This window comes from Cetorhinus maximus, chromosome 5, assembly GCF_964194155.1.
Source record: "Cetorhinus maximus chromosome 5, sCetMax3.hap1.1, whole genome shotgun sequence".
In the NCBI taxonomy this organism is placed as follows: domain Eukaryota; kingdom Metazoa; phylum Chordata; class Chondrichthyes; order Lamniformes; family Cetorhinidae; genus Cetorhinus; species Cetorhinus maximus.
This window is the reverse complement of record NC_135883.1, coordinates 28,189,935-28,215,456: the sequence shown is the minus strand read 5'-3', so window position 1 is coordinate 28,215,456 and position 25,522 is coordinate 28,189,935. Positions and strand designations below refer to the sequence as shown.

The 25,522-nt window shown below is 41.6% G+C and overlaps 1 protein-coding gene across 4 annotated transcripts in view; it reads left to right on the top strand.

The window, feature by feature from the left end:
• Positions 1–25,522, top strand: part of LOC144680539 (grainyhead-like protein 1 homolog) — a 104,490-nt gene that overhangs the window by 32,194 nt on the left and 46,774 nt on the right. For 3 of the 4 annotated variants that reach the window (XM_078541626.1, XM_078541623.1, XM_078541625.1), the window contains exons 5-9: positions 1,640–2,018; positions 8,923–9,002; positions 10,565–10,721; positions 11,170–11,281; positions 13,695–13,789. In XM_078541626.1, the coding sequence (XP_078397752.1) occupies positions 1,640–2,018; positions 8,923–9,002; positions 10,565–10,721; positions 11,170–11,281; positions 13,695–13,789 (823 nt within the window). The remainder of the gene's footprint in view (positions 1–1,639; positions 2,019–8,922; positions 9,003–10,564; positions 10,722–11,169; positions 11,282–13,694; positions 13,790–25,522) is intronic. The other variant, XM_078541624.1, reaches the window with a different exon arrangement.

Genomic DNA, 25,522 nt, shown 5'->3' with positions numbered 1-25,522 from the left:
TGTCTTCACCCCTGGGGTGGGGTAACTCAGTGTCACTGTCTCTTCCTCCCCACCAGGTTTGGGTTTCTCAGTGTCACCGTCTGGTGTCCCCCCACCCCCCAACCATGTGGGGTACCACTGTCGGGCTGGATTTTAATGGAGTTGGGGAAACTCCGTGGAGGTGTGGAAGTGGTGGCTGGGACCTAATTCCTGGATTTCCAGCCCCATCCCCGGGCTTTCTGACTTTCACCTGTGCCGTTTTAAGGGTGCAGGCTGGTTTGGGTTGCAAGCCCGCACCCTGCATTCCTGACCTGGCTGGTTCCACTGCAAGGATAAGCACGTACTAGTCCTCTGCAATTTTCATGAGAGTTTGGCCAGCTTCTAAAGGACTTGTGGTTTACAGCACTTCGAGGTGTCATGAACCATCGTCTGGATAAGGGAACCTTTTAAATGCTAAGTTCAAAAAACCTTACCCATGCCCCCCCATGCCAAGCTATGCCCTTCACCCACCCACATGGGCCCTCACACTCCATGCCAAGCTATGGCACTTGCATGCCCATTGAGCCATTGAACCTATAGTGACAATCGGGTGTGTTTGAAAAAAAAGTCATTCATTCATTCATTCATTAAAAAGGCTTTTACTACAGCCCAATAAAAGTGTCAATCATCCAGACCCTTTACAGTATCAATAACAAAAACTGCATGCACTTGAAACCTCTATCTTGTCAATTTCACAATCTTTATTTACGCACCATAGATCAGATAGTAAGAGGGTGGTAATCATGCAATATTTTCACCTGGGGCATAGCTGTTCCAGCATTCCAATGCATGCCTGAGCTCTAAGTCAAGAATACATCCCCCCCCCCCCCCCCCCCCCCCCCCCCAGCCACCACCACCACCAGAAAGAAAATACCCTCTTTGCAGGCATTTTCTCCTGAGGCAGGCATGCCAAGCCGGGAAATTTCCTGACTCTCGCTACCCGACTTGAAGATGAAAATCCAGCTTGTTGTCTCCCCTGCTGTCAGATTTGATACTTTCATTCATTTGCATGGCATCATCGATTTGCCCTGCTTCTCTCGCCAGCCTATGAATGACCTAATTTCTCCATAAATCTTTGGAAAATGCTGGACTTGTAAAACAAAAAGAGTAACTTTGCTACATACGAACTTCCGATTGATGAAACTTTACTTTCCATGACCCTTTAATTACTTTAGTGGAAACGCTAGCATTTAATAAGAACTTTGGGGTTGATTTTGCGTGGCCTTGTCCGACATTGACAGGCAACTTCCTCACAATAGGTCAGTACCAATGCTGCCCCCTACCACCAGCGATGCAGTTGCCGCCATTTTTTAAAAGTGGCCTACAGCCGGACTTCTAAAACACCTACCTGATTCAGTTGAGAGATTCATTTTAATACGGAAACTGCAATCGCATTGACGGATGCCCAAGATCATATATGAGTGAGGGAGAGCCTTCTCTGCCAGAATGTGCAGCTGACCAGCATGTTCTCCCAGTCAAAATCTACCCTGATGTTCAAATAGAGCTCCACATTTTGAGAGAAGTAATGGTCAAGTTGCGAAGTCAGCTTAGATGTTTGAGTGGTTTTCCATGTCGCTGTTGTATTACTGTGTATATGAAACCACCGTCTTGTCTTTTCAAGGAATTGTGTGCCACCTGCAACGGATCACCCAGTCATTTCCACGGCAGACAGCCGAGTGCAGCAACTGAGAGTTTTGCCGGTCAATTTGGTGTTGCCCGGCCATGCCATGGGTCACGACAAAGTAAATCAGTTTACAAGCCCAGACACTACCGTCACTGTCTCAGTCACAACAGTACCGACCCATTCCATTAAAACCGAAATGAACCCTAATAACTTTTCAGTGGGAATGCCACCAGCATCGTACTGCAGCGAGCCTCCTGAACGCTCGGTCATCTATGACCGAAATCCTCACGGTGACCACTTTGCCTCAACTGCACAGTCACAAAGAAGAACTCCGGACACCACCTTCACAGAGTCCTTCAAGGAAGGCTCTCAAGAGGTAAGCCAGACGTTTACTTGTTTATTGCATGGCATGGCATAACTTTATTTCTTGTCCTCCTTTATGATGGAATTTCGTTCCTGTATTTTAACTTTGGCTGTCCTGAGGACAGGCGAGAGATGATCAGCTCTCAGTCGTCTGTTAATACCACCCTGAGCCTGTGCTATGAGGTGAGTAGAAGCAGGTCTTGGATGACTTGATTTCTATCCTCACTGATGCTACCCCACAACAGCATGACGGAGATTGAGAACTCGGCAGAATTGGATGGGAGGAATTGAACCAATGTTCCATTATGCCATGAAGTGGTGTTCCAGTGGACCATGACACACACCACTCCTTGCAGCATTGTTAGCTGAAGCTGAATCTAAATGCACCATGTCATCAATTTACTGAGTTTGCTCAGTGATTGGTAAATCACTGGAGGTGAAATTCACATTGGGTGGTTGTGTAAAAATGGCAATAATGAATTGCAGCCTATCTAACAACCTGCCTGAAAAGAAAATCTGGCAGAGTAAAACCAGCTGCTGATTCGCTGCCACCTGATGAATTTCACCCCAATAAAATTGGGGGACTATTCTGACTCCTCTTCATTGTAAACTGCCCTTTACCCAATGCCTTCAGATCCTTTTGCTTTGCCTTTCTGTGAATGGCAGGTATTCGCTTGAATAATTGCACAAAAGATGATGAAATGCAAACTGCCACAGTGGGAGCAACTGAGAACAGGAAAGTTCCTTGTCTTACAACATTGTTGAATTTCATCAAAGTTTTGAGAAAATACACCATTTGTGACTTAAGTGTAGCGGAGATGCAGAATTCAAGGACATGTATGCATATTTGTTCCTGCAGTTATCCTTAAGTTCTGTGTGTCTGTGGGGAGGTTTGAAACAAGGGGTTAGAAATTTGGCCGGGCCTGTTTTCAGATCTAAGAGAAAGCTTGCCGAAAATTGGGCCTTGGGATGCTTTTAAAATTTAAAAAAAAAAGTGTGGGAGCTGCTTGCGCCTATTGTGTGCGCAAGCAGCTCGCACATATACTGTGTTCGGCAGCCTAAAGATAAGTCCTGGGAGTGTGGGTTGGAGTTGACGATGGTGGTGGGGTGGGGAGGTGTGGGTGGTCAGTGGTGATTATGATTGTCTCTACAGGAAGGTTTTTATTAACCATCTCAGAACCTTAATTTGATGTCTGCTGAAGAATCCTGAGCTGGTATACCACACTCATAGCCCAATTTCTGAGGGGACCAAACACAGGCATGAGGCTCCTCATTTACATGTTTACAGGGTCTGGAACCAGTTTTAGGTGGCTGCCAGGGATGCCTGAAAAATGGCCGGTACCAATTTCAGCAGGGACATAGAATATTAATCCACAAAAATCAAGCTTTGTGGTGTCCATTTTAAGCCTGTAAAAAGGCACATCTAAAAGGCCCACCTTCTAGTCCAAAGTTTCTTCCTGCGTAGTGGGGCAGGAAAAGTGCAAATCTAGGATTGAGTTAACATAGTCCACACTCACTCAAATAAGGGCCAGAATTTTCCCGTCGGCGATTTGGGGGCGGGGCCCGCTTGCCGACGGGAAAATGATGCGGGATGACGTCAGGAGGAAGCCCCAACGTCATCCCGGTCCGTTTAAATTTTTAGGAAGGTGGGCAGACAGGGAAATCAGCTGTTCGCCCGCTAACCTGTCAATGGTCAATTGAGGCCATTGACAGGATCATTAAGCTCGTTGAAAGACCTGCCCGTCCAATCTTAAGGCTGGCGGGCAGGCCAGGAGTCCCAGCGGGCTTCTGATAAAAGATAAAACCTCATCCACTGGCGGGATGAAATTTCATCTCAGTTCTTAAAAAGTTTATTACAGTTTCACTCATATTTATTAACATGTCCCATCTCGTGTGACAGTGTCACATGAGGCGGACATGTTAATGTTTTTCTTTCTCTATTTTTAAAGAATTTTTAAACATTCAGCGCTCTCCCTGAGACTTTGACAGACAGGGAATCCCTCCACCCCCTGCACAGGAAGCGCATAGTGCTTCCTGTCAGGCAGGCCTTAATTGGCCTGCCCACTCAAAATGGCGGTGGGGCCCGTTTTGGCGGCGGAGTTTGGCTACCCGCCCGCCGCCGAGCCAGTGGGGCCCGTCAAAGTCAAAATTCTGGCCAAGGTGTCAAGAAACCTGAGCGAAAGTCATGCCCTTAAAATGATGCATGATATGAAAGAACTAGTAGAGTAAAAATCACTAAACAAAATGAGAGACTCTCTCAGGAAAAAAATGCCTGTTTCCATAAGTGGCGAATTATTTTAACAAGTGTGGTAACTGTTATGTAGCAAAGTATGCTGTTATTTAAAAGCAAAATACTGCAGATGCTGGAAGGCTGAAATTAAAACAGGAAATGCTGGAAAAACTCAGCAGGTCTGGCAGCATCTGTGGAGAGAGAAACGTACGGACTTGAAGCGTTAACTCTTGTTTCTCTCTCCACAGCAGCTGCCAGACCTGCTGAGTTTTTCCAGCATTTCCTGTTTTTACATGCTATTATCTAATTACTCTTTGACTGCATTGGGTTGGGTTTCTCTCTCCATACTTTAAATGTTAAAATATAAAACTCTAATTAGCTGGAACCCAAGGAAACCAATTCTACCTGTGAGTTCATTCCTATTGTATAGTTATTTTACCAATGTAGTGCCCCTGTTCTGTTTTTTAAAAGAAGTTTTCTGTTGATCAAGTTTAAGTCTAGTTTGAATAGTAGCGTCGCTACCATTGGCTGTAAAGGAAAAGTATCAGCTAGGGTTACTAGGTCTGATCACAAGGCAAATTGGAAGACAGAAAATGGAAAGAAACATTGTGTTAAATGGGTTCCAGGGCAACTACTTGTGTAATTAGAGAGAAAGAAAGATCAAAGGGATTGCAAGGTTTGGCAAGATTGTAGGTGGACATGTTTGAGACATTACAAAAGAATTGGGATGGTTCTGGCCAGTTTGTCACCTTTCATTCTACGTAAACATGAGCTCATCCAAAAGTCTGCTGCCTGTATCCTAACTTGCACCATTCTGTTCACCCATTAACCCTGTGTTTACCATCCTATGTTGGCTTTCGGTCTGACAATGCCTCAGTTTTAAAATTCTCATCCATGTTTACAGTTCCCTCCTTGTCCTCTCCCCTCTCCATTTCTGTAGCCTCCTCCAGCCCAACAACCCTCTGCAACATCTGCGTGCTCAAATTCTGGCATGTTGCTCATTAATTTTAATCACCCCAACATTGACAGCCATGTCATCCTAGGATTTAAGCCCTGTAATTCCTCCCCTAAACTCCTCTGCCATTCCAGCACTCTCTCCTACTTCAAGATGCTCCTTAAAGCCTATGTCTTTAACCGAGCTTTTGATTATCTGTTCTAACATCTCATTATGTGGCTTGATGTCAATTTTTTTTTGATGAAGTGCCTTGGGGCATTTTATTAGGTTAAAGATGTAATATAAATGCAATTTGTTATTGTGCCTGCCTAGCATTTCTCAGCTATTAAATACTCTCTTGTTCTATTTCGTAATATAGAACAATTATACCATCACATGGAACAAGAACATACTAGGCCTGTAATTAACTAGAACTTTCCTAGCCTGATTAGTAACTTCAATTACAGCCTTTACCACAACTATTTACAGTAATCTAATACATTATATAACAACTAAACAGCTTTAACCATTACAGCTGTTCCTGTTTACCACAGTTACAGATAAATAACACACTGCATATGAATGCAGTATACCGAATATAAAAAACTCCCAAGTCTATAGCAACAACTTGTGTTTATATAGCACCTTTTAATATAATGAAATGTCTGAAGGCGGTAAGCATCATAAAACAAAGTATGACACCAAACCACATAAGGAGATATTAGTTCAGATGACCAAACATAGATCTTATCCCTTCTCATTTGTACACGCCATTGTACATTACTGATAATCCGGAGAAATGTTATCTTCGTCCAATTTTATACCTCTCCAAAACTTCTATTTAAGTAAATTTGTAATAAATTAGGGCATGTTGGTGAACTGATGTGTTTGGGTTTCTGACAAATTAATTTATAATTAATTTGCACTTCAGCTAATGTGTTTAACAATAATAAAGGCCGGGGTTTTCTGGCCTCTCTCATTGCCAGGATCTTCCAGCCCCGCCGAAAGTCAGTGGACTTCTGGCTGGCCTACTGGATCCCTCGCAGCAGGCCCTGCCACTGCGGGGCCGGAAAATCCCAGCTGAAGTCTTCAACCTTCAAAGCCACAAGAGCTCAGTTGGTAGCAGTCTCACCTCTGAGTCAAGAGTTTGTGGATTCAAATAACACTCAAGCCCTGGAGTGCAAAACCTGGGCTGACATGCCAGTGCAGCGCTGAGAGTTTTTCACAGTCTGAGGTGCCATCTTTCAGATGATATGTTAAATAATGGTGCCCTATTTTTCCCTCGAGCGGTAAAAGATTCCATTGCACTGTTTAGAAGAACAGGGGTGTTCTTTCTGGAGTCCTTGCTGACATTTATTTCTCAACCAATATCACTGAAACCTATACGAAAGCAAAATGCTGCAGATGATGGAAATCTTAAATTAAAAACAGAAAATGCTGGAAATACTCAGCAGGTCAGGTAGCATCTGTGGAGAGAAACCAAATTAATGTTTCAGGTCGGTGATGACCTTACATCAGAACAGTTCTGAAGGTTCATTGACCTGAAACGTTAATTCTTTTGCTCTCTAAAGATGCTACCTGACCTGCTGAGTATGTTCAGCATTTTTGTTTTGATTTCACAAAAGCAGATTATCTATTTGTTATCCCATTGCTCTTTGTGGGAGTTTGCTGCCACCAAGTTGGTTGCCTCAGTTCTTCACTGGCTATAAAGCGCTTTGGGGTGTTCTGAAGCCGGGAATGATGCTGTAGAGATACAAACCTTTCTTAAAGTCAATGGAACAGAATATTGGGCAGGGTGTACAACAGGTGGCTGATGTGATACTACCCATTTTACATTACTGTCCAAGGTGAATTTCTATCCCTTTGTATTTAAAATGGAAAACTTTGTAATAGATACACTTGAACTTCAAATATAGCTAAAGTTAACATCTTGTAACATTGTGTGCTCATCTATGAGCATAGTTGAATCTATGGAAAGATTAAGTAGTAAATGTTCTAGTGTTATTATTCCTTCCACATTATATATAGGCCTTTAACAGCCATGCTTGATGTCACCAAGTCATTGCTTCTTCCCTCTTATTTTCAATCTTCCTTATAGCTTGTGCTACAGGCTTTGCCTCTTTGTCCATGTTTTTTTAATTTCAAAAATTCTGAAATGGCTTCCATCAGCAATAAAGAAATATTTGCATTTATAATGTGCCTTTCACCGCCTCAGGGCATCCCAAAGCCTAAGATTTTTTTCCCCCATGCGAGACTCAAGCTGGTGATTTAACCTCTGCGCTGTTACAGAACTGCGATAGAGACCAGGATAAATGCGGTGACAGCACATTGATGTCAGAGTCTCCCTAAGACCCAAACAGGACTTCAGTTTAAAAAATGAATTGATAAACAAATTGGACTTTCTGCTCCAGTTCTCGCCAACCTCTGGATTTTCCAATCTAATAAAACGTGTGGGAGAATAATTGTAGGCTGGCAAGCATACAAGTGGAATACTTTAGCTGGTCCATAAGATGCTGCTCAACTAATGGGAAGAGGAATTACAACAGTGTGGGTGTATATTTACCTTAATTTGCTGATTTTAAGTGGAAAAGTAGTCATGAGTATAAGGTGCTGTTTTCTGGTTTATAATTCCATCTGCTTTTTGTTGAAGTTAATGGAGAGGGAAAATTATAGCCCACACTGTAATTCTACACTGCTTAGAGCAGGAAAAAGCTTGCATTTATTCTTTCTCCCAGGACATCACAAGTCATTTCACATACACTGAGTTGCTTTGAAGTGCAGTCACTGTTGCCATGACAGCAAAATGCAGCAACCATTTTGCTCAAAGTAGTCTCCAAAAATGTCAGTGAGATAAATAACTTTCCGTGATGGGAAGAACATCGGCCAGAATATCCAGAGAACTACTTGCTTTTCTTCAAACGGTGTCACAAATCCTTTAATGCCCAGAAGTAAAGTCTGCAAACGGGAACCTAATTTTGTAATTTTACCTGAAATATTGTACCTTTGGCAGTGCACCATTCTTCTGTGCTGCAATGACATGTCTGCCTAGAGCGTGCACTGAAGTTCTGGAGTAGGGCTTCAACCCCACTCAGAGAAGATTATTACCAGCAGAACCAGGCTGACACAGTACCAGCGGTGCACAGCCTTACTCAGCAAAACTTCTAACAGCGCAAATACGAACATGTTTTGGTGTTCATCCTGGGTGAACAAGTAGCACATGCACAAACAGAAATTGAATTTTATACCCCTGCCTTAGTCGTGAGCTTTGACAATTTAAAGGAAAAATAGTTCTTAAGTTCATCCACCATAATTAGCTTATCTCTGGATCAAAAATCGGGCTGATGCTGGTTAAGGTGTGATTGAAAAGGACAAGTTGCTCAGTGCCAAATGTAATAATGAATGTGTTAGAAGGCTCCTGAAAAAGAAACTATTTTATTGCATACCGAACATTGAAATTGAAAACTGCTGCAAATATAAATTCAGTCCATACGTTCTTACTGATGAAGATCTAGTTAAAATTGCTGGGACCAGGAGAATAATACTTATGGCATACAATTGCTTATGTTTCAATAGTACAGGTTGTATGTTTATCATTTACCTTTGGGGCCTGGCTAAATTTTTTTTTTAGGACTTTCCCTCAGAAGATTAACCAAATTAAAGTCCATGATAGGATACATAGTACAAGTCTCTGAGTGCAGTCGTGGGCTGAGTGGCCTTTTTTCATTCTATATTTCTTATGTTTTGTTTCATCAACAGGTATTTGGCTTTCCTACCGATCTCCACATTCGAATGCCCACTATGAGTTCAGAGGAGTATGCCTTCGATAGAATGAGGTAAATATTTTAAATACTCCTATCAACTTTTTGTGGGACTTAGCCCTAATACACCTGACTGTTGACCAGCCTGTTGACACTCAATATTTGGGCTCATATACAAGGGATGGTCAACTGAGTGAAGTACCAGAGGGAAACCAGCACCCATGAAACCCTATCCCAGGAAGGAGTTAATGCTTTAAAATAGTACTCAACAGCAGACAGTATTGGCCATAACCATATTAACTCAAGCATATTAATTAGTTGATTGTTCGGTGGTCTGGGACCAGAAGGTGTATTGTTGCTGCATAACTCATGCAATGTACTGGCAATTATCAGAAACCCCTTATTCTAGCTTGTATCCTCTTTATTGCAATGGCTAACACTTAACTTGATCTTTGTAGTAAATAAAGACCAGTAATTCACATAGTGAGCAGAGTGCCACTTCTTTTGTGGCACTAGCAGAATTATTAGATGTTTGATAGCTGTTTTCAGGGCTCTTCAAATGTTAGGGCAATACTGAACTGAATGATATTTAGCAGAATGTTTGTTTTTCTGTGAGAGGTAGGTGCTTAGGACAGCAAGGAATTGGGAAAGGCCATTCAGCCCATCATTTTCTACAACAGACTTCACCCCATCAATTTAATTTGCGGGAGGAAAGTTATACAAAAATGCACCTTGATCCCCAGTGGTAATCAAAGAAAATATCAGAATATCTATCCAACCCCACATCTTACTGCCCTCTATCTTCCATGGATGGTGCAAGAATCACCGTGATCTATTCTGTGAAGCAATTCTCTACCTTAGTGTTTTACTTCCTGCAGGTCTCTTGAAAAATAAGTGTTTATGAATTAATTTTTTCCCACCAATTTTCCCTCCCACCAATTTTCCCTCCCACTCTGCCATCTTCTCCCCCTCCCTTCCGAAAAGCATCAACTTCTTCCTGGGAAACAATTTCACAGGTGCTGGTTTCCCTCTGGTGCCTCACTCAGTTGACCATTCCTTGTATATGAGCCCAAATATTGAGTGTCAACAGTTGCATGTATTAGGGCTAAGCCTGAATCTGCCCTCGCTTGATATCCACGTGAACTTTAGGCAGAGGTTGCTGACCAGCAATTGGGAGTGGGAATCCTGGCCAACTGATCCCTATCTGGCCCAGGCCTGCTGGTGCTAAATATAGTGCTCTGGCTCCTACTACATCTGTTGCGATCAGCTGACATGGCACAAATTACTGCATAGAATTAGAGCCTACACTCATGAAGCAGGCTATTCAGCCCAACTGGTCTGTGCTAGCAGTTGTGCCCCACACAGGCCTCCTCCCAATCCTCTTCATCTGACGCCAGCAGCATATCTTTCTAACCAGGTGACTGAACCAGGAATCCTCTAGGTCTGTGTTGTGAACTGATGAAGTGCATCAATCAGGGCAGAAACCAACTCTTATGCTCTCAAAATTATTGATCCATGTTAATTGTTCAGGAAATACATGTTTTGATGTATAAGTATGTAAGCTGAGTAGAACAATGCAAAGCTTTCTAACTGAGCATTGGACATACGGTTCAATGTTTTTATTTACCATTTGTCAGAAGTACGTTTGAATATGTGTTGGAAGCTTCCAAGTCACTTAAACAGAAGGCAGGTGATGGAACCATGACGTACTTGAACAAGGGGCAGTTTTATCCCATCACACTCAAAGAAGCAGGTTCCAATGAAGAAATCCATCACCCAGTCAGCAAAGTCAGAGTAAGTATTCATGTTTTGTATGAATGTCAGCTATATTTTATTGTGATAAGATCTAACTGTTAACTGTACAAGTACTGTAACCATTTTCATTTATTTAAAAAATAAATGTTTTTTTAAAAAAAAATGCTTGGTATACTCCTTGAAAGAAGCATCCACGTTGTGAAAAACTTTCACTACTTAACTGAACCACCCAAGCTCCTGTTAAGTGGGGTAGATTCTAACTTTCCATTATCTTCAGAATTGATGTAAGACAGATTGCTGATTCTCTGAGACCTGCTTTACACTCTTGCACAAACTTCAAATCTAGCCCGCTTTTTGTTTTAAAAGAAAGGATTCCGTGCAGTAAATGGGACATCGCATATTATTTTCTTTCCATGATTTTTGGTCATGGTTAAAGTTTCCATTTCCTTATTATAACGTAACATTCTGAATTTCCTTCTGTTTTCAGAGTGTAATAATGGTTGTTTTTGGTGATGATAAAATCCGTGATGAGCAACTTAGGCACTGGAAATATTGGCACTCCCGGCAGCACACTGCGAAACAACGCTGCATTGACATTGGTATGGAACCAGCAACTTCTTGCTATTAAATAAAAAGCAGTTTGTTTAAAAAAAGTAAGCGCTTAGTGGGATGGTGTGGTGCAGTGTGTCCTTGTGGACTGCACCTCTCATTTTGACTGTGGTCACCAATGGGAAATGATTTGTATTGATCCACCCTGGAAAATAAGGTGTTGGTCACCACCTTGTTGTACTTGCTGTGCCTGACTGCAGGATGCATTCGATGTCCATGGCAGAACCCTGGAATGATCCTGAGGCAAAGAACTTCAGGGTAATTGTCACCTTTCCAGCCACTGGCAAGGCATGACCCTTTGGTGCAGCAGGTCTTCCTCCAGGAGGTTGCAAAAGGTCAAAGACAACCTGTCTTGAGAAATGTAACCTCCTCAGACATTTCTAGAAAGGCCACCTTTATCCTGTAGGTCCTGTTGGATGGACGAGTCCTTCTGCAAACAGTCCCCTAAACTGCTGTCTTCTGCAGCTCCTACTAATTGTTGCTTACTCTTTTGCTGCTGTTGCTCTTCTTCTTTCCCCTCCACTCGGAACAGTGCAGCTAGAGCATTACCCACCATAAGGTTGCACTGTTTATTGAGCTAAGTAACCACAAGGAAAAATTGCAAACAAGCAGTTTTCAAAGTTACAACTCACTCTTAACTCTGAGATCAGAATAAGATGCACTCGATCAGCAGGATTTTAATTTTCTTTCCAGTTTAAATTGTATTGGGGATCTTGATTTTTTTCAGAAGATGCATGAGATCCATGAGCCCCTGATTTGCCTGTAGTGGGAACCTCAGCCAGCTAGAGGGTCTATTTTGCTAATTACCTTCACTTTGTGTTTTTGTTTTGCACTCAAATGGGCAGGAATCACCTCCACACTTAAGATGTCTCAGCCATTGTACGTTACAGCTGAGAATTTCTTTCGCAATTGTTCTCCGGTGCCTGTACCTGTCCACCTTTGGTGTGGTGGGGAGAGGCAAAACTGCCTTTGAATTCAGGAGTAGATTGATGTAAGCAGACATATATGCAAATTCCTTTCTTTCCTCCACTTGAACTGTTGACATATGGAGTTTTATCTTGCAATCTAACACCGATTGCAAAGCTTTAATAATTATAGGATAGACACTGCTGGTTGTCATGCAAGACGTCAGTGACTATTGTTAGGTTTCAGGCCAGACTCATCTGTTTGGAATGGATTTTTTAGTAGTTTTTCATGAGAAATCTTGGATTGATTTCTCAACAGAAGTTTACAGTTGAAGGTTGAAGGTAAAAGTAAACACAGTAGAACTTTGCTTTAACCTTTTTTGAGAGCTTTGGTCAAGGAGCCATAGTGTAAGGGATAAAGAGAGGGGATTCAGATTAGCATGGGGCTTGAACACCAATATTAAGACTAAATGAATCTAGACTTCTTAAATACAAATTGCTGGTGTGTGAGGGGAGTGCCTCTCTAGAGTGCCAGCAAAATGAGCACCTCAGAGGAGTAGCTTTCCTTTATTGGCACCAGGCAATTGTCTACTTTAGACACTTAACTCCTCCTTGCCCTCCAGGTCTTCCAGATCACTAGGGGAATGAATGCTTTGGGCAGTTAAGCCCTCAACTTTGAAATTTTACTTGAGACCTTTTGGATGGGTAATCCAGACAAAAGGCTCCTAGCGACCAGACTACCAGAGAATGCCAATTCTTGGGTACGAGGTGAAACAATAAAATCATTATGAAAATCAGATGGGTCCAATGCAATGTGAAATGTTATACAAGGGATGAACTGGACAGATTAATACTTCATATACCCTAACTTCATTCTCAAAGCTCGGGTAAATAGTAAGGAATGTTTATATTTGTGTACATTCAGAGCTGGGTAGAGGCATTTTAATTATCGACTCTGTTCCCCTTGAAGCTGAATACAAAATATAATTTCTTCAAAATCAATTTTGGAAATTGTATTTCTCTATGTACACCCTCTGAAGTCAAGTAAATGTAAGGATTTATTTTATGAATTTGTGCTTCCAATGTTCACATATCAAGAGTGCATATTGAGAATAGGGACATTAAGGGCAGCAAGCTCCACAGGATTTTTTGGCCAATAAACATGTCGGATCAAAAACCCTGCAGGGCCATTGAGCCTGACACCTGAAACTCCTAATGTGTAATTTCAGCATGTGAAGATCCATGTCACTTCAGAAAATCTACCCTTAAATGAATCATTTCTGATGTGGTGCGGCCATTGGCAAAATGGTGATTCAATGTACAGATGGGGGTTTTGGCAATGGAAAAATATTGCGAGTTTCTTTGTGTCTTATTGGGCATAGGGGGGAAGCGTGTGTGTGTGTGTACACAAGCAACCTTTATGCAGTACAAGTTTAGACAGGCTTATTAAAACTTTTTTGAAAAAAATAATCACTCCCTTATTGCTGTTTTCCTGCAGCTGATTACAAAGAAAGTTTCAACACAATCAGTAACATTGAAGAAATTGCTTACAATGCCATCTCCTTTACGTGGGATATCAATGATGAAGCTAAGGTAGGACTGTGTTCCCTGCACTGCGGCTTATTTCAATTTGTTTTAACATGATTGGGTTTTCACCTGACAAGAAGGCACAATTGTGAATATTCAGACTTGTCTTTACCTTTATCAGTGCTTCTGCAATTTCAACCTTCACCTTGGGTTCAAGTCCTGCCTGAACTAATGGGATGAAGATCTTCATTCTCTATTGCCTCTCAGGGTCCATTTTAATTTAGTCATTTCAACTTGATTCTTGGTGGGTGCAATTCCATATTAATTGCAATGTAATTTAGCAAACATCATTGAGAGAGAGAGAGATGTTCACTCTTGTGTGATATCCAGCCTGGAAATGCCTACTGCTGACTTGTGATCCTTCACTAACTAGGAGCATGACGCACACAGCAATTTGCCAAAAATATTTAAAAACCTTCAATTGAAATGTTTGTGGTGGTTAAAAAATAAGTGCTGTCATCTCTGGCAAACTGAGCTCTTGCGCCAATTAGGTCATGATTTGCAAATTTGCAGGAGGATCTGAAGTTGGGATGCTGTTACATGACCAGTTGCAGCAGTGTATATGGATCTCTTTACGAGATTGATTAATGTTGTTCAGGAGACTTTAAGACAACTGTGACTTTTTAATGTCTGTGTGCCTTGAGTATGCAACTGTTTTATGAGTCCTGTTTTTTTTATGAGGAAGCCTAGGTGAAGGGTCAAAGTTTATAATGCAGGGCACAGCCAAAAGAATGAACAGAGACACTGCATTTATATAGCACTTTTTTATGTATCTCAAAAACATCTTGAAATGTTTCACGCGTAAGGAATTAATTTGAATGAGTTTGGGTTGGGGGAATGGGGTGATGTTAAGGAATTGCATGGGATCTTGATCCGATCTGTGGCTTCTTGATTAGTGGAGGCACTAGTTGTGTGCCTCACGATATCATTAATGGACTTGCCTACATGTAAAAGCCACCATTATCCAAGTGTCCAAAATCTAAATGTAAAGCATTCCAAGTGGAACCTATTGCTCACATCCTAGCTACATGTTAGAAGGATGCTGGGGCTGAGTATTGTCAGTGCACTGCATCCCTGCCCCTCTCCCTTCCATTCATTTATAATTTATAACCCATAACATGGAATAAGATTAATCTTCTGCAAGCATGAGGAGAATTGAGGGTAGGTAATGGCCCCCTGGCTGCTGGGCGACTTTCTTCCTTCCACCTTTTCTCCATTTCCCTCCCTCCCTTCTGTTCTCTCCTCTCCCACCTGATCATTTCTCACATCATCAAAAAGGCATAAACCGATTAGACAGTGCTCTTTGCAGTTAAGACAAGTGCTGGAATTTATGCATTGGTTTAGTCACTGTTTGAAGGGACAGATCAATTTTTTGGGCTGGGACTCCTCCAGAGAGTTCTTTACTCTTCTCACATGCTGACGTGGATTTGACACTAGATTAAGAAGGTAGTATTTAGTACCATTGTCTTGTAAAATGTAGGGGCACCAAACTGAACCTTTCATATTGGGCCTCCACAAGGCAAATACTGCTCTTTGCACTCCAAAGTAGTGATTTTTGTTATTTAGACACTTACAGCAGCTGTTTGGTGCAAAGCAAGATCCCAAAAACAGATGAAAGACCAATTTATCTGTTTTTCATGGCATTGGTTGAGGAAGGAATGTTGATTCGAACAATTTCCTGTCGTTCTTCATTTAATGCCATGCAATCTTGAATGCCCATCTGAGAAGGTGGACAGAGTCTTGGGGCAGAATTTTCTGCCTGCTGGGCGGGCAGGCCCAGCCCAATCCCCAGCGGGTGGGGAGCTGATCCCCGCCAGAGAAGCAGGCCCCACCGCCGTGTTACTTGGGCGGGCCAATTAAGGCCCGCCCAGCGTGACGTCTGCCGGGAAGTGCCTATGCGCTTTCTGTGCAGGCATGGGGGATTCCCCAAAAGCGAGAGTGTGCTCTTTCGCACATGCGCACGAAAGAGCGCACACCTCCTTGAGGCTAAGTGCTGCCTCAGGGAGATCGCTGACAATTTTAAAAACGTTAAAAATAGAGAAAAAAAATCCTTAACATGTCCCCCTCATGTGACAATGTCACATGAGATGGGACATGTTCATAAATTACACTAAAACTTTATTAAACTTTTTAAATGCCTACATGAAACCTCATCCCGCTGGTGGATAAGGTTTCATGTTTTTTCTAATTCCCGCTGGGGCTCCTGGCCTGCCCGCCAACCTTTAAGGTTGGATGGGCAGGTCCTTTAATTGTTTCAATGATCCTGTCAATGGCCTCAATTGGCCATTGACAGGTTGGTGGGCCCGCAGCTGATTTTGCTGCGCCCCCGCCTTCCTGAAAATTTAAATGGGGCGGGATGACATTGGGGAATCCCCCGTCGTCATCCCGCGTCATTTTACGCGTCGGCGAGTGGGCCCTGCCCCCTGCTCACCGATGGTAAAATTCAGCCCTTGGTGTCTGAAGGAAACCACCTTTGACGATACAGAATTTCTTCAGTTACACCTCGGGTGTCAGTCTGGATTACGTGCTCAACATCCATGCATGAGGCATGAACTTTGAACTTTTTAACCTTGAGGTGAGAGTATTACCAAGTGAAACAACTGATGCCAAACTTGAAAATGGGCAAGTCGAAAGTCATGATTAGATGACTGCTGCAAGAAGATCGCTTATGACATTGCTCATGTTGCTATATGTTAGGATGCTTCATAATCGCAGAACTGTTTTACTGTGTAATGCACACACTCTGCTGCTATGGTAGAACGATGTTTAAGTTGCACTATTCCTTAAAGTCCAAAAAAGTCATCTTGTTGCAAGTAAATGTAGTTTGTGATTGATGGGTATTTATTTTCTGTTGGTGAGTGAAGTTTGCAGATTGGAACATTCTCACCATTCCATCTTGAGTTAGAGAAAAGGCCTATGAGACACTTAAATGTGATGTCTGAAATGCAGTGGATACTATCGAGAAATGTTTATATGGATAGAATATATAAGAACAAGAAGGCCGAAGGATAGAAGATTCCCTGAAAATAATGAATCACAGCAGAAGATGAGTCTTGCTTTCAAAATGTAAAGATGCAAAGCATTTGGAAGGGAGTAGTTTGAGCTTAAGAGGAGTGAGAAAAGTTAGCCTTCACAACTTGCAGTTGAAGGAGAATGAGAGTGAATTCTGCATCTTATACCAAATGTAATGTGATGGAATCAAGAACGAGAGGGCACAGGTTTAAAGTAATTAGTAAAAAAGCAAAAGCGATATGAGGAGAAACTTTGTCAAGCAGCAAGTGGTTAGGATTTGGAATGGATTGCCTGAGAGTATGGTGGAGGCAGTTTACGAGCGTATGAACTAGGAGCAGGAGTAGGCCAATTGGCCCCTCGAGCCTGCTCCTCCATTCAATAAGATCGTGGTTGATCTGATTATGGCCTCAACTCCACGTTCCGCCTACACCCGATGACCTTTGAGGTTCAGTTGAAGTTTTCAGAAGGGAATTAGATTGTTTTCTGGAAAGGAAGAATGTGCAGGGTTACGGGGAGAAGGCAGGAGAATGGAACTAGGTAAGTTGCTCATTCAGAGAGCCAGGGCAGATGCAATGGATCCAATGGCCTCCTGCACCATAACAATTCTGTAATTCTGTGTTTTATTTTATCTATTTTTGAAATATAGTTTGACAAATTTATATTTACAACATACTGTGTGAAACTACTTTAGAAACACTTCATTTGTTGTAACGGCATACAGTAGTATATACAATACTGTGCGTACAATACTACTAAGTTATATTTTAATCATAAATACCTGTATTGCACAGTATACACTTTGATAGAGAATTTGTATGAAAAATGCACACTATGGTGAGAAATAGCTTTAAAAACATTGACTAGACATAACTTACCTATTATGCTAAATGGAAAACTTCAGGTCTGTGGCTGGCAGCTTTATTCGAACAAGTTCCCTTCTATTATTAGAAAGTGCTCTAAGTGGGAGGTACCTGTATTTGTATATATCATGTTGTATTTTGGGGGATAGCTGCATTTTTAAGGACATTTGTAGTTTAGCACTTTGCAGCTCAGGAAGATATAGGAAGTGGCAAATTGCTGTGGGGCTTTGGATTCAGCCTGCGAAATTTGAGCTCAAGGCACTGTATTCACACCTAGTTTCCCCAGAATAAATTTTACTTGGTTTGGTAAGTATTTTACTTTGATATTGGATTAAATTTTGAGCAAAATTTTACTCTTGTGCATATTGGTGGATGATGTCCCCTAAAGCTAGCTAGCTAACAAACCCAATCTATGTTGTACTGTTCTGCTCAAGCCTGGTTCGAGTTGGTTAGCCACCTTGCCAAGTAGTTCTTTGCATTGCTGAAAATACCGCCACAACCTAATCCGTGAACTGCACTTTCCTTCGTTCTCATTTTGCCCTTTTTCAAAACTCCTGTGTACTCCGTGGCTGGTTAAATTGCTGTTTAGCTGCTTGAAGGTGGTGAAAGGAATGCTGTCATAGTATGCTCTGCTTGACTAGCCTTTGTTTTGCCATTCCCATAGCAGATTCACATTGCACAAAGTCACCTGCAACATAATTGTGAGCACCTTTGATTTTGGTTCGCAGTTTTTACCGAAATAAGTGCAATTAAAACTCTATTTTTAAAAAGAGGTCTCAAAGTCTCTTGTTACTCGAACTAGTTAGAAATTACCAAATTAAAGTGGGTGTGTGTTTGTGGTTTTAAAGAAATGAAGGACACTTTGGTACATTGGAAGGTAATTGGAGAACAGTAAATAATAAAATGAGGATTGTGGTATTTAAAGGGAGTCTAATGCCTTGCAAAAAAACGCTCTATCTGCAAACATGGGTGTACGTGATGTAAATGTGCAAATAGACCATCACATCTCTGAGCCAAGAGATCTATTAAAATAACAGCGTAAGCTAGCTATAACTGTCAAAGAGAGGGGTGGAAAAGTTTGAACAGCAGAAGTCGTAATGGAGGCTGCAGCATTTGGAAGGGGAATAAAAGAAATATTGAATATCACTATTTGGGAGCCAGCCATCAAGGTCAGGGAGTTGTCCATGGCCAACATTCTTCACTGTTAGGGTCCCTGTTTTAATGAATGAGCGTGGGGGGCAGTGGGTGAGGAAAATATATTAGAAGAAAATGAGAGTTACAAATTATTTGTAATTCTTTTTATCATTTTATCTGTGTAACTTGAGAATAATCTATACTATTTTTAAAGACTGTCATTGTTGATTATTATGGTATTATCATTGCAGTGATAGTAGATGTATTGGTTGTAATCTTCCAAGATTCCTTAGATTCTAGAAGGGCCCCAGAGGATTATAAAATAGCTAATGTAGCACTTTTATTCAAGAAAGGAGTTAGACAGAAAGCAGGAAACTAGAGGCCAGTTAACTAGAGGCCAGTTAGGCTAACATCTTTGATAGGGAAATTTCTAGAATCCATTATTAAGGGGATTATAGCAGGCTACTTAGAAAATCATAATGTTATCACACATTATCAGATTCAGCATGACTTTGTGAAAGGGAAATCGTGTTTACTGAATTTATTGAAGTTTTTTGAGGAAGTAACAAGCAAGGTGGATAAAGGGGAACCTGTAGTGTTGGGGCCTCAACTATTTACAATCTACATCAATGACTTGGGTGGAGGGACTGAATGTATGGTTACTAAATTTGTCAATGATAGGTAGGAAAGTAAGTTGTCAAGAGGAGGTAAAGAGCCTGCAAAAGGATATAGATAGGTTAAGTGAGTGAGGAAAAAAAATGGCAGAATGTAATATAGGAAAGTGTGAACTTGTCAGGAAGAATAGAAAAGCAGTATCATATATAACAAATAAAAATAGAAAATGCTGGCAAAACTCAGCAGGTCTGGCAGCATCTGTGGAGAGAGAAACAGAGTTAAAGTTTCGAGTCCAAATCACTCTTCAGAGCTGAAGGGAGGTGGAAATGTGTTGGATTTTACACTGGTTAAGAGGGGGTGAAGCAAGATATAAGGTGGGGGGGGGTGGTAGGTGACAGCTAAGGAGAGATTGACAAAGATGTCATGGACACAAGACAAAGGGAGTGTTAATGGTTGTGGTAAAGAAGGTGCTGGTAGTGGCATAAAGGTAGCAGAAGGTGTTAATAGCAGAACAAGGGGCAGTGCTCTGTGAAAACACAATATAGAAAGAAGTGACAGATGGCCCTGTTTTGCGGGGGGGGGGGGGGGGGGGGGGGGATTTGGGTGGCAGTGTTAGGGAAAAAGGATTTAAAAAATGAACAACTAAATAAAAGAATAAAATAATAATAAAAAAATAAAGAAATTAAAATTGGTTTTAAAAAGGGGGTTAGAAAAGCAGCATACTATTTAAAGAGAGAGAGATTGCAGAACTTGGTGGTACAGAATGATCTGGGTGCCCTGGTACCTGAATCGCACAAAGTTAATATGCAGGTACAACAAATGATTAGGAAGGCAATGGAATGTTGTCATTTATTGCAAGGGAAATGCAATTTAAAAGTAGGGAAGTGGCTGCAGCTGTACAGGGCCTTGGTGAGACCACATCTGAAGCACTGTGTACAGTTTTGGACAAAAACAAAAATACCTGGAAAAACTCAGCAGGTCTGACAGCACCTGTGAGAGGGATACAGTTAACGTTTCGAGTCCGAATGACTCATCAGTTCTGATGAAGAGTCATTCGGATTTGAAACGTTAACTGTATCCCTCTCCACAGATGCTGTCAGACCTGCTGAGTTTTTCCAGGTATTTTTGTTTTTGTTCTAGATTTCCAGCATCTGCAGTATTTTGCTTTTATCTTAGTGTACAGTTTTGGTCTCCTTATTTGAAAAAATATATAATTGTGTTAGAAGCAGTTCAGAGCAGGTTTACTCAACTCATTCCTGGGATGAAGGGCCTATCCTGTGAAGAACTGTTGAATAGGTTGGGCCCATACCCATTGGAGTTTAGAAGAATGAGAGGTGAACATCAGATCCTGAGGAGACTTGATAGGGTGGATACTAGGAGGATGTTTCCTCTTGGGGAGACTGGAGCTAGGGCACAGGTTAAGAATAAGGCGTCATCTGTTTAAGACGGAGATGAGAATTTTTTTTCTCCGGGTTGTTAGTCTGGTTCGTCTGAGGACTTCCCTTCCCCAGAAAGCAGTGGAGGCTGGGTCATTGAATTTATTCAAGGCAGAGTTAGACAGACTTTTGATAGACAAGGGAGTCGAGGGTTATGGGGGCAGGCAGGAAAGTGAAATTGAGGCCACAATCAGATCAGCTATGATCTTATTGAATGACTCTGAAATTGTGATTTACCTGAATTTCTGGAGACATCTTCCCAGCTTTAAACAGGAGATACACACACACATTTGAGATGTACAGACAGTTGTCAGGAGAGCATCACAGAATATAGTACTATGAAATTCATACTATTAGAGTATGATTTTTAAAAATAATTTTTGCTGATTTACAACTTAGTGAGAAAGCCTGGATGCAGCTTTTCAGTGGCAATTGTATCATGTTGAAAGTTTAAAAAAATTAAAGCCATGAATGCAATAAATAACACAATTTCTTGACATCCCAATATGAGTATAAAATGGGTCATCTAGTTTTATTTAGGACCAACATTTTTTCTCATATTAATAACAAGAGGACAAGATACCCCTATAATAATGAATGCAGTGACCACACACTAGATTGTTTAAATATTCTTGCCAAAATTCACTCCAAAGCAGGCTACTTTACAATATATGTGCAAGTAACTTTCGCACCACACAAGTGCCAGGCAATGGCCATCTGCATCAAAGGAGAATCTATCCGGCTGCACATGACATTCAACTTCACTACCATTGCTGAATCTGTGCCCCCCCCAAACCCCCCAACCCCCCCATCAACATTCTGGGGTGGAGGGGGGTGGTGGGAGGGTCTTTTTCAACTCTTTTGAGTACATTCACAGTTCTTGGTTTCCGGGAGTGGGACATGAACCCACAACCTTCTGATTCAAAGGCGAGGGTGCTATGAACTGAGCCACAGCTGACACCTCGGGGGCGGTGGGAGGAAGGTCACCATTGATCAGAAACTTAATTGGACATTATGTTTTATGTTTGACTGCACAATGATGTTTTCTTCCCACTCAAAGGAGGCAGTTGCAGTGACTTTCAAATTAATTAAATGAGGACTAAATTGGATAGTCCCCAAAAAACAGGTGCAGGCATCACAATGTGTGATGAACCCACTCCTGTTCAATGTAATGCAGGCAGCATGTCAACTTAGTGTTGCTTATTCATTTGAATATTTGTTGCATGCAGCCAGCATTAACTGTGCTGTTCCATGGCTGAAAGCCTCAGCAGCAGCCCAAAATAATAACATGTTAGGAACAGTTAAAGCTGGCCTGCACCTCTTAAAGGGGAGGTGCATTGTGGCTACACTTAAAGTGCTTAATTGACTGTAAAGTACTATGGATATACTGAGGTTGTGAAAAGTGCTATGTATATGTAAACCTCTTCTTTCTTTCCTCTTCTTGCTCCTCTTCTTCCTGCTGCACAGCTGCTTACTGTATAGCTGGCAGGAAGGCCTGTCGTCTCATGGTGAAGTTATGCAGCAGACTGCCACGAATTTTGACAACCACTCTGCCTAATATTGTAGGGATCCTCTGGAGCAATTAAGGTAGCGGAAGCATCCTTTCAACGTGCCAATGATCTACTGTATCACATTTTGTGTGGCAGTGTGGCTTTCACTGGGTGTGCGCTGCGTACATATGCATTGCTTGTACCCCGGAGTCATCAGCCATTTTGACTGCAAATAAATCTTGTCGCCCAGCAGCCACTTCTTGGTTTGCCATGCTGATTCAAATGCAGATGGCACACTGGATTGCTATAGAGAGAAGGCATCTTGACTGCTGCTAGGATACATTGTACTAATCTGCATGATTCACTGCCTATGGTCACACACCAATTTGATGTTGAGAGTATGGGATCCTTTTTGGTCCTAGTATAGGGTAAAGTTGACGTGGTGCCTGCAAAGTGATGTGTGTGTAGTCAGTGTTACCATGGAGAAACCAGCAATCCAAGCAAAGTCATATGCTTGGCTTTGGCCAGAGAATGAAATGCAGTCAGCTCTCTTTGAATAGAGTCTCAGTGACTTGCCCAATGCAACAGTGGATGACGAACTGCACAATGTTGCAAATATTTCCAGCTTAAGCCTGGAAGGAACCAGATGCAAAAATGTTCATGACCACAATCATTGACATGTGGTTGACCCTGAGGTTGTAGTTGTGACTGCAGTAGATGGAAGATTTCAGTGAGGATTGAAGTGCAGATGTCTGTTATACTTTTCCTTGTTAAGGTTCAGGTAGGAGAGCTGCTCCCTGAATGGATATCGCTTCCTCCTTACTGTACTCCTCCCTGCTTCTCCATCTTCCAGCAGCTTGTCCTGGTCTGCAAGACCTCTGCTCATTCAGCAAGTAATGCTGTATTCTAAGGTAAATGCCTATTAAGGCACTCATGTCTTGGTTGGTGCAGAAGTATTTAAAAAAGCCAAATGCCCCTGTTGACTTTAGCAACTTTGTACAAGTGTTTGTTGTTTTCTATAGTTGTATAATCAAAATAACAGCCAGAAGAAATCAACCAGCAACTAACCTGTAAGTAGTTGATGATCCCTTTTCGTAGTGCTAATGGGGGCCCATCCTGCTGTTGAACACGTGTTCACCTTTGTGAGATTGTGTGTGTGTGTGTGTGTGTGTGTGTTAGCTGGAGCGTTTAACTCTCAAATAGCACTGCTAGCATCAGTTTAGTATTGCATGCTGATTGACATGATTTGCCTGCTCTACATCTGGCAAATGTTCACTGGGAGCAGGCTAATGCTCTTATCCATACAGTGTCTGATTAAATTTGCCCCTTGTGTGTTTGTGCCACAGATGCATTTCGGAGCCCTAATGGCATTGGTAGACAAACCCCGTTTCTCAGCTTGTGCGTTTTTGTATGGTTTGTCATGGTTTGAAAAAACTCCAATAAAAATCAAACCTGCATAATACCCATGTTAGTATTTACAGTACTTCCTAAAATTAATTAATAAGTGAGTTTCCTTCTAATACAAGTCATCATTATTTTGAGAAAACAGCAGCGAATGCTGATACATCAGAATAAATTAGAGAAACAGAATGTTAAGCAACTTTGTGGGTTTTTTTCAGAAGACCTATTGTAGTCATGATGCAGATGAACTTTGCATGACTTGACATACCCTATTGACTACAGTAGAAAAGTGGAGAGCTGGTTCAAATATCACGGATGCAGTTCATTTATATTCTCTCTCCACACTTCTTCATCTTGCAGAAGGAGATAGAAAATAAAGTGACAAGCAAAAGTCAAGGATCCCATCAAGCCTGTCCTCTCCAGGGCCTCCATGGACTGTACCCTAATGTTCTGTGCAGTTTCTCCTCATTCCTTACCCAATGTCTTGAGTGAAACTCAAAGATATTTATCTGCTTTACAATTTACGTGATTCTTTTCTGGTTGCTTTACATGAGATGACCTTTATATGGCCATTGCAGTTTGCCAATTACTGTATTTTATGGGCTATTTGATTGTTTCTGTCTCCACTGGTCCTTTACAAATTTCAACCACATCACTAAACATTTATTCATCCAGCTCTCAGCAAGCAGAGGTTCATCTTCAAACAAAATGCAGAAAAAAACCACTGCAGAGGCAGGAAACCTGAAACAAAAACAGAAAATGTTGAGAAACGCTCAGTAGGTCAGGTAGCATCTGTGGAGCATACAGAAAAGTTAACATTGCAGATGTGGCTTGGTCATCAGAGTAAGTGAATTCTGATGAAGGATCCATACCTGAGACACTAACTCCTTTTCATAGATGCTGACTGACCTGAGTATTTCCAGCATTTTCTATTTTTGTTTCAGCGATGCACCTTTCTCTCTTCCTCCTCCTCTCCACATTTTTTTTTGCGTGGAAGGGTGGGATGCTTTGAACTGTGATGCCCTCTTGTGTTTCCCTCCTCTGTTATGTCCGGCCCTGAACTGGTGCTGCTCTGAGATAGTATCTCACTTAAGAACTCGTTCCACAACTTCTGAGTTAAGTGAGAACTGCAATGGCTCTTGCTTTAATGCTATCTCTAGCCAGTGAATGCAGGAAGAATCTCTATTCTGAAGAGCAAAGTTTTATTTCTTTAGGCTTTAGCCATGGTTGTGAAAGACCTGAGTGTTGCCTGGCAACAGAACACCCCTGAGGTGTAGTGGAAGACATCTAATCGTGCTTTATTTGAGCAATTCTGTGATCTGCCCTCCTAATTTAAAGGGCATCAGTTAAAATTAGAAGACCCTTTCCTACTTAGATTTTTAGAATAAAAAAGAACATTGCCACATGATTAATGTTGACTCCATCATTTGCAAGGTATGAGGAACCGTGCACAAAGACAGGTTTCTTATCTGAAAAGGAATCTTGCTACACAAGTGAGATTTGTGAAACAAAGACATGATGGACATTTTGTTGGATCAGGAAATGTCAACTATTTTTGTGTTTTATTTTCTCTCTCTCCCCAAGTGCACCACTCCCCAGCTGGGAAAACCGGCTGAGCCCTCCACCCAGGTAGACTAGGACCTCATGCCGTCAATCATCAGTTTTTAGTTAATTTGCAGAGAATCCCAGGCACAAACCTTACTAGTTGGACAGCTTGTTAGTAAAACCAAGGATATTCATGCCATTTTCAGATTACAGTATCTACCCAATGCATTCTGCAAAGTGAATAAA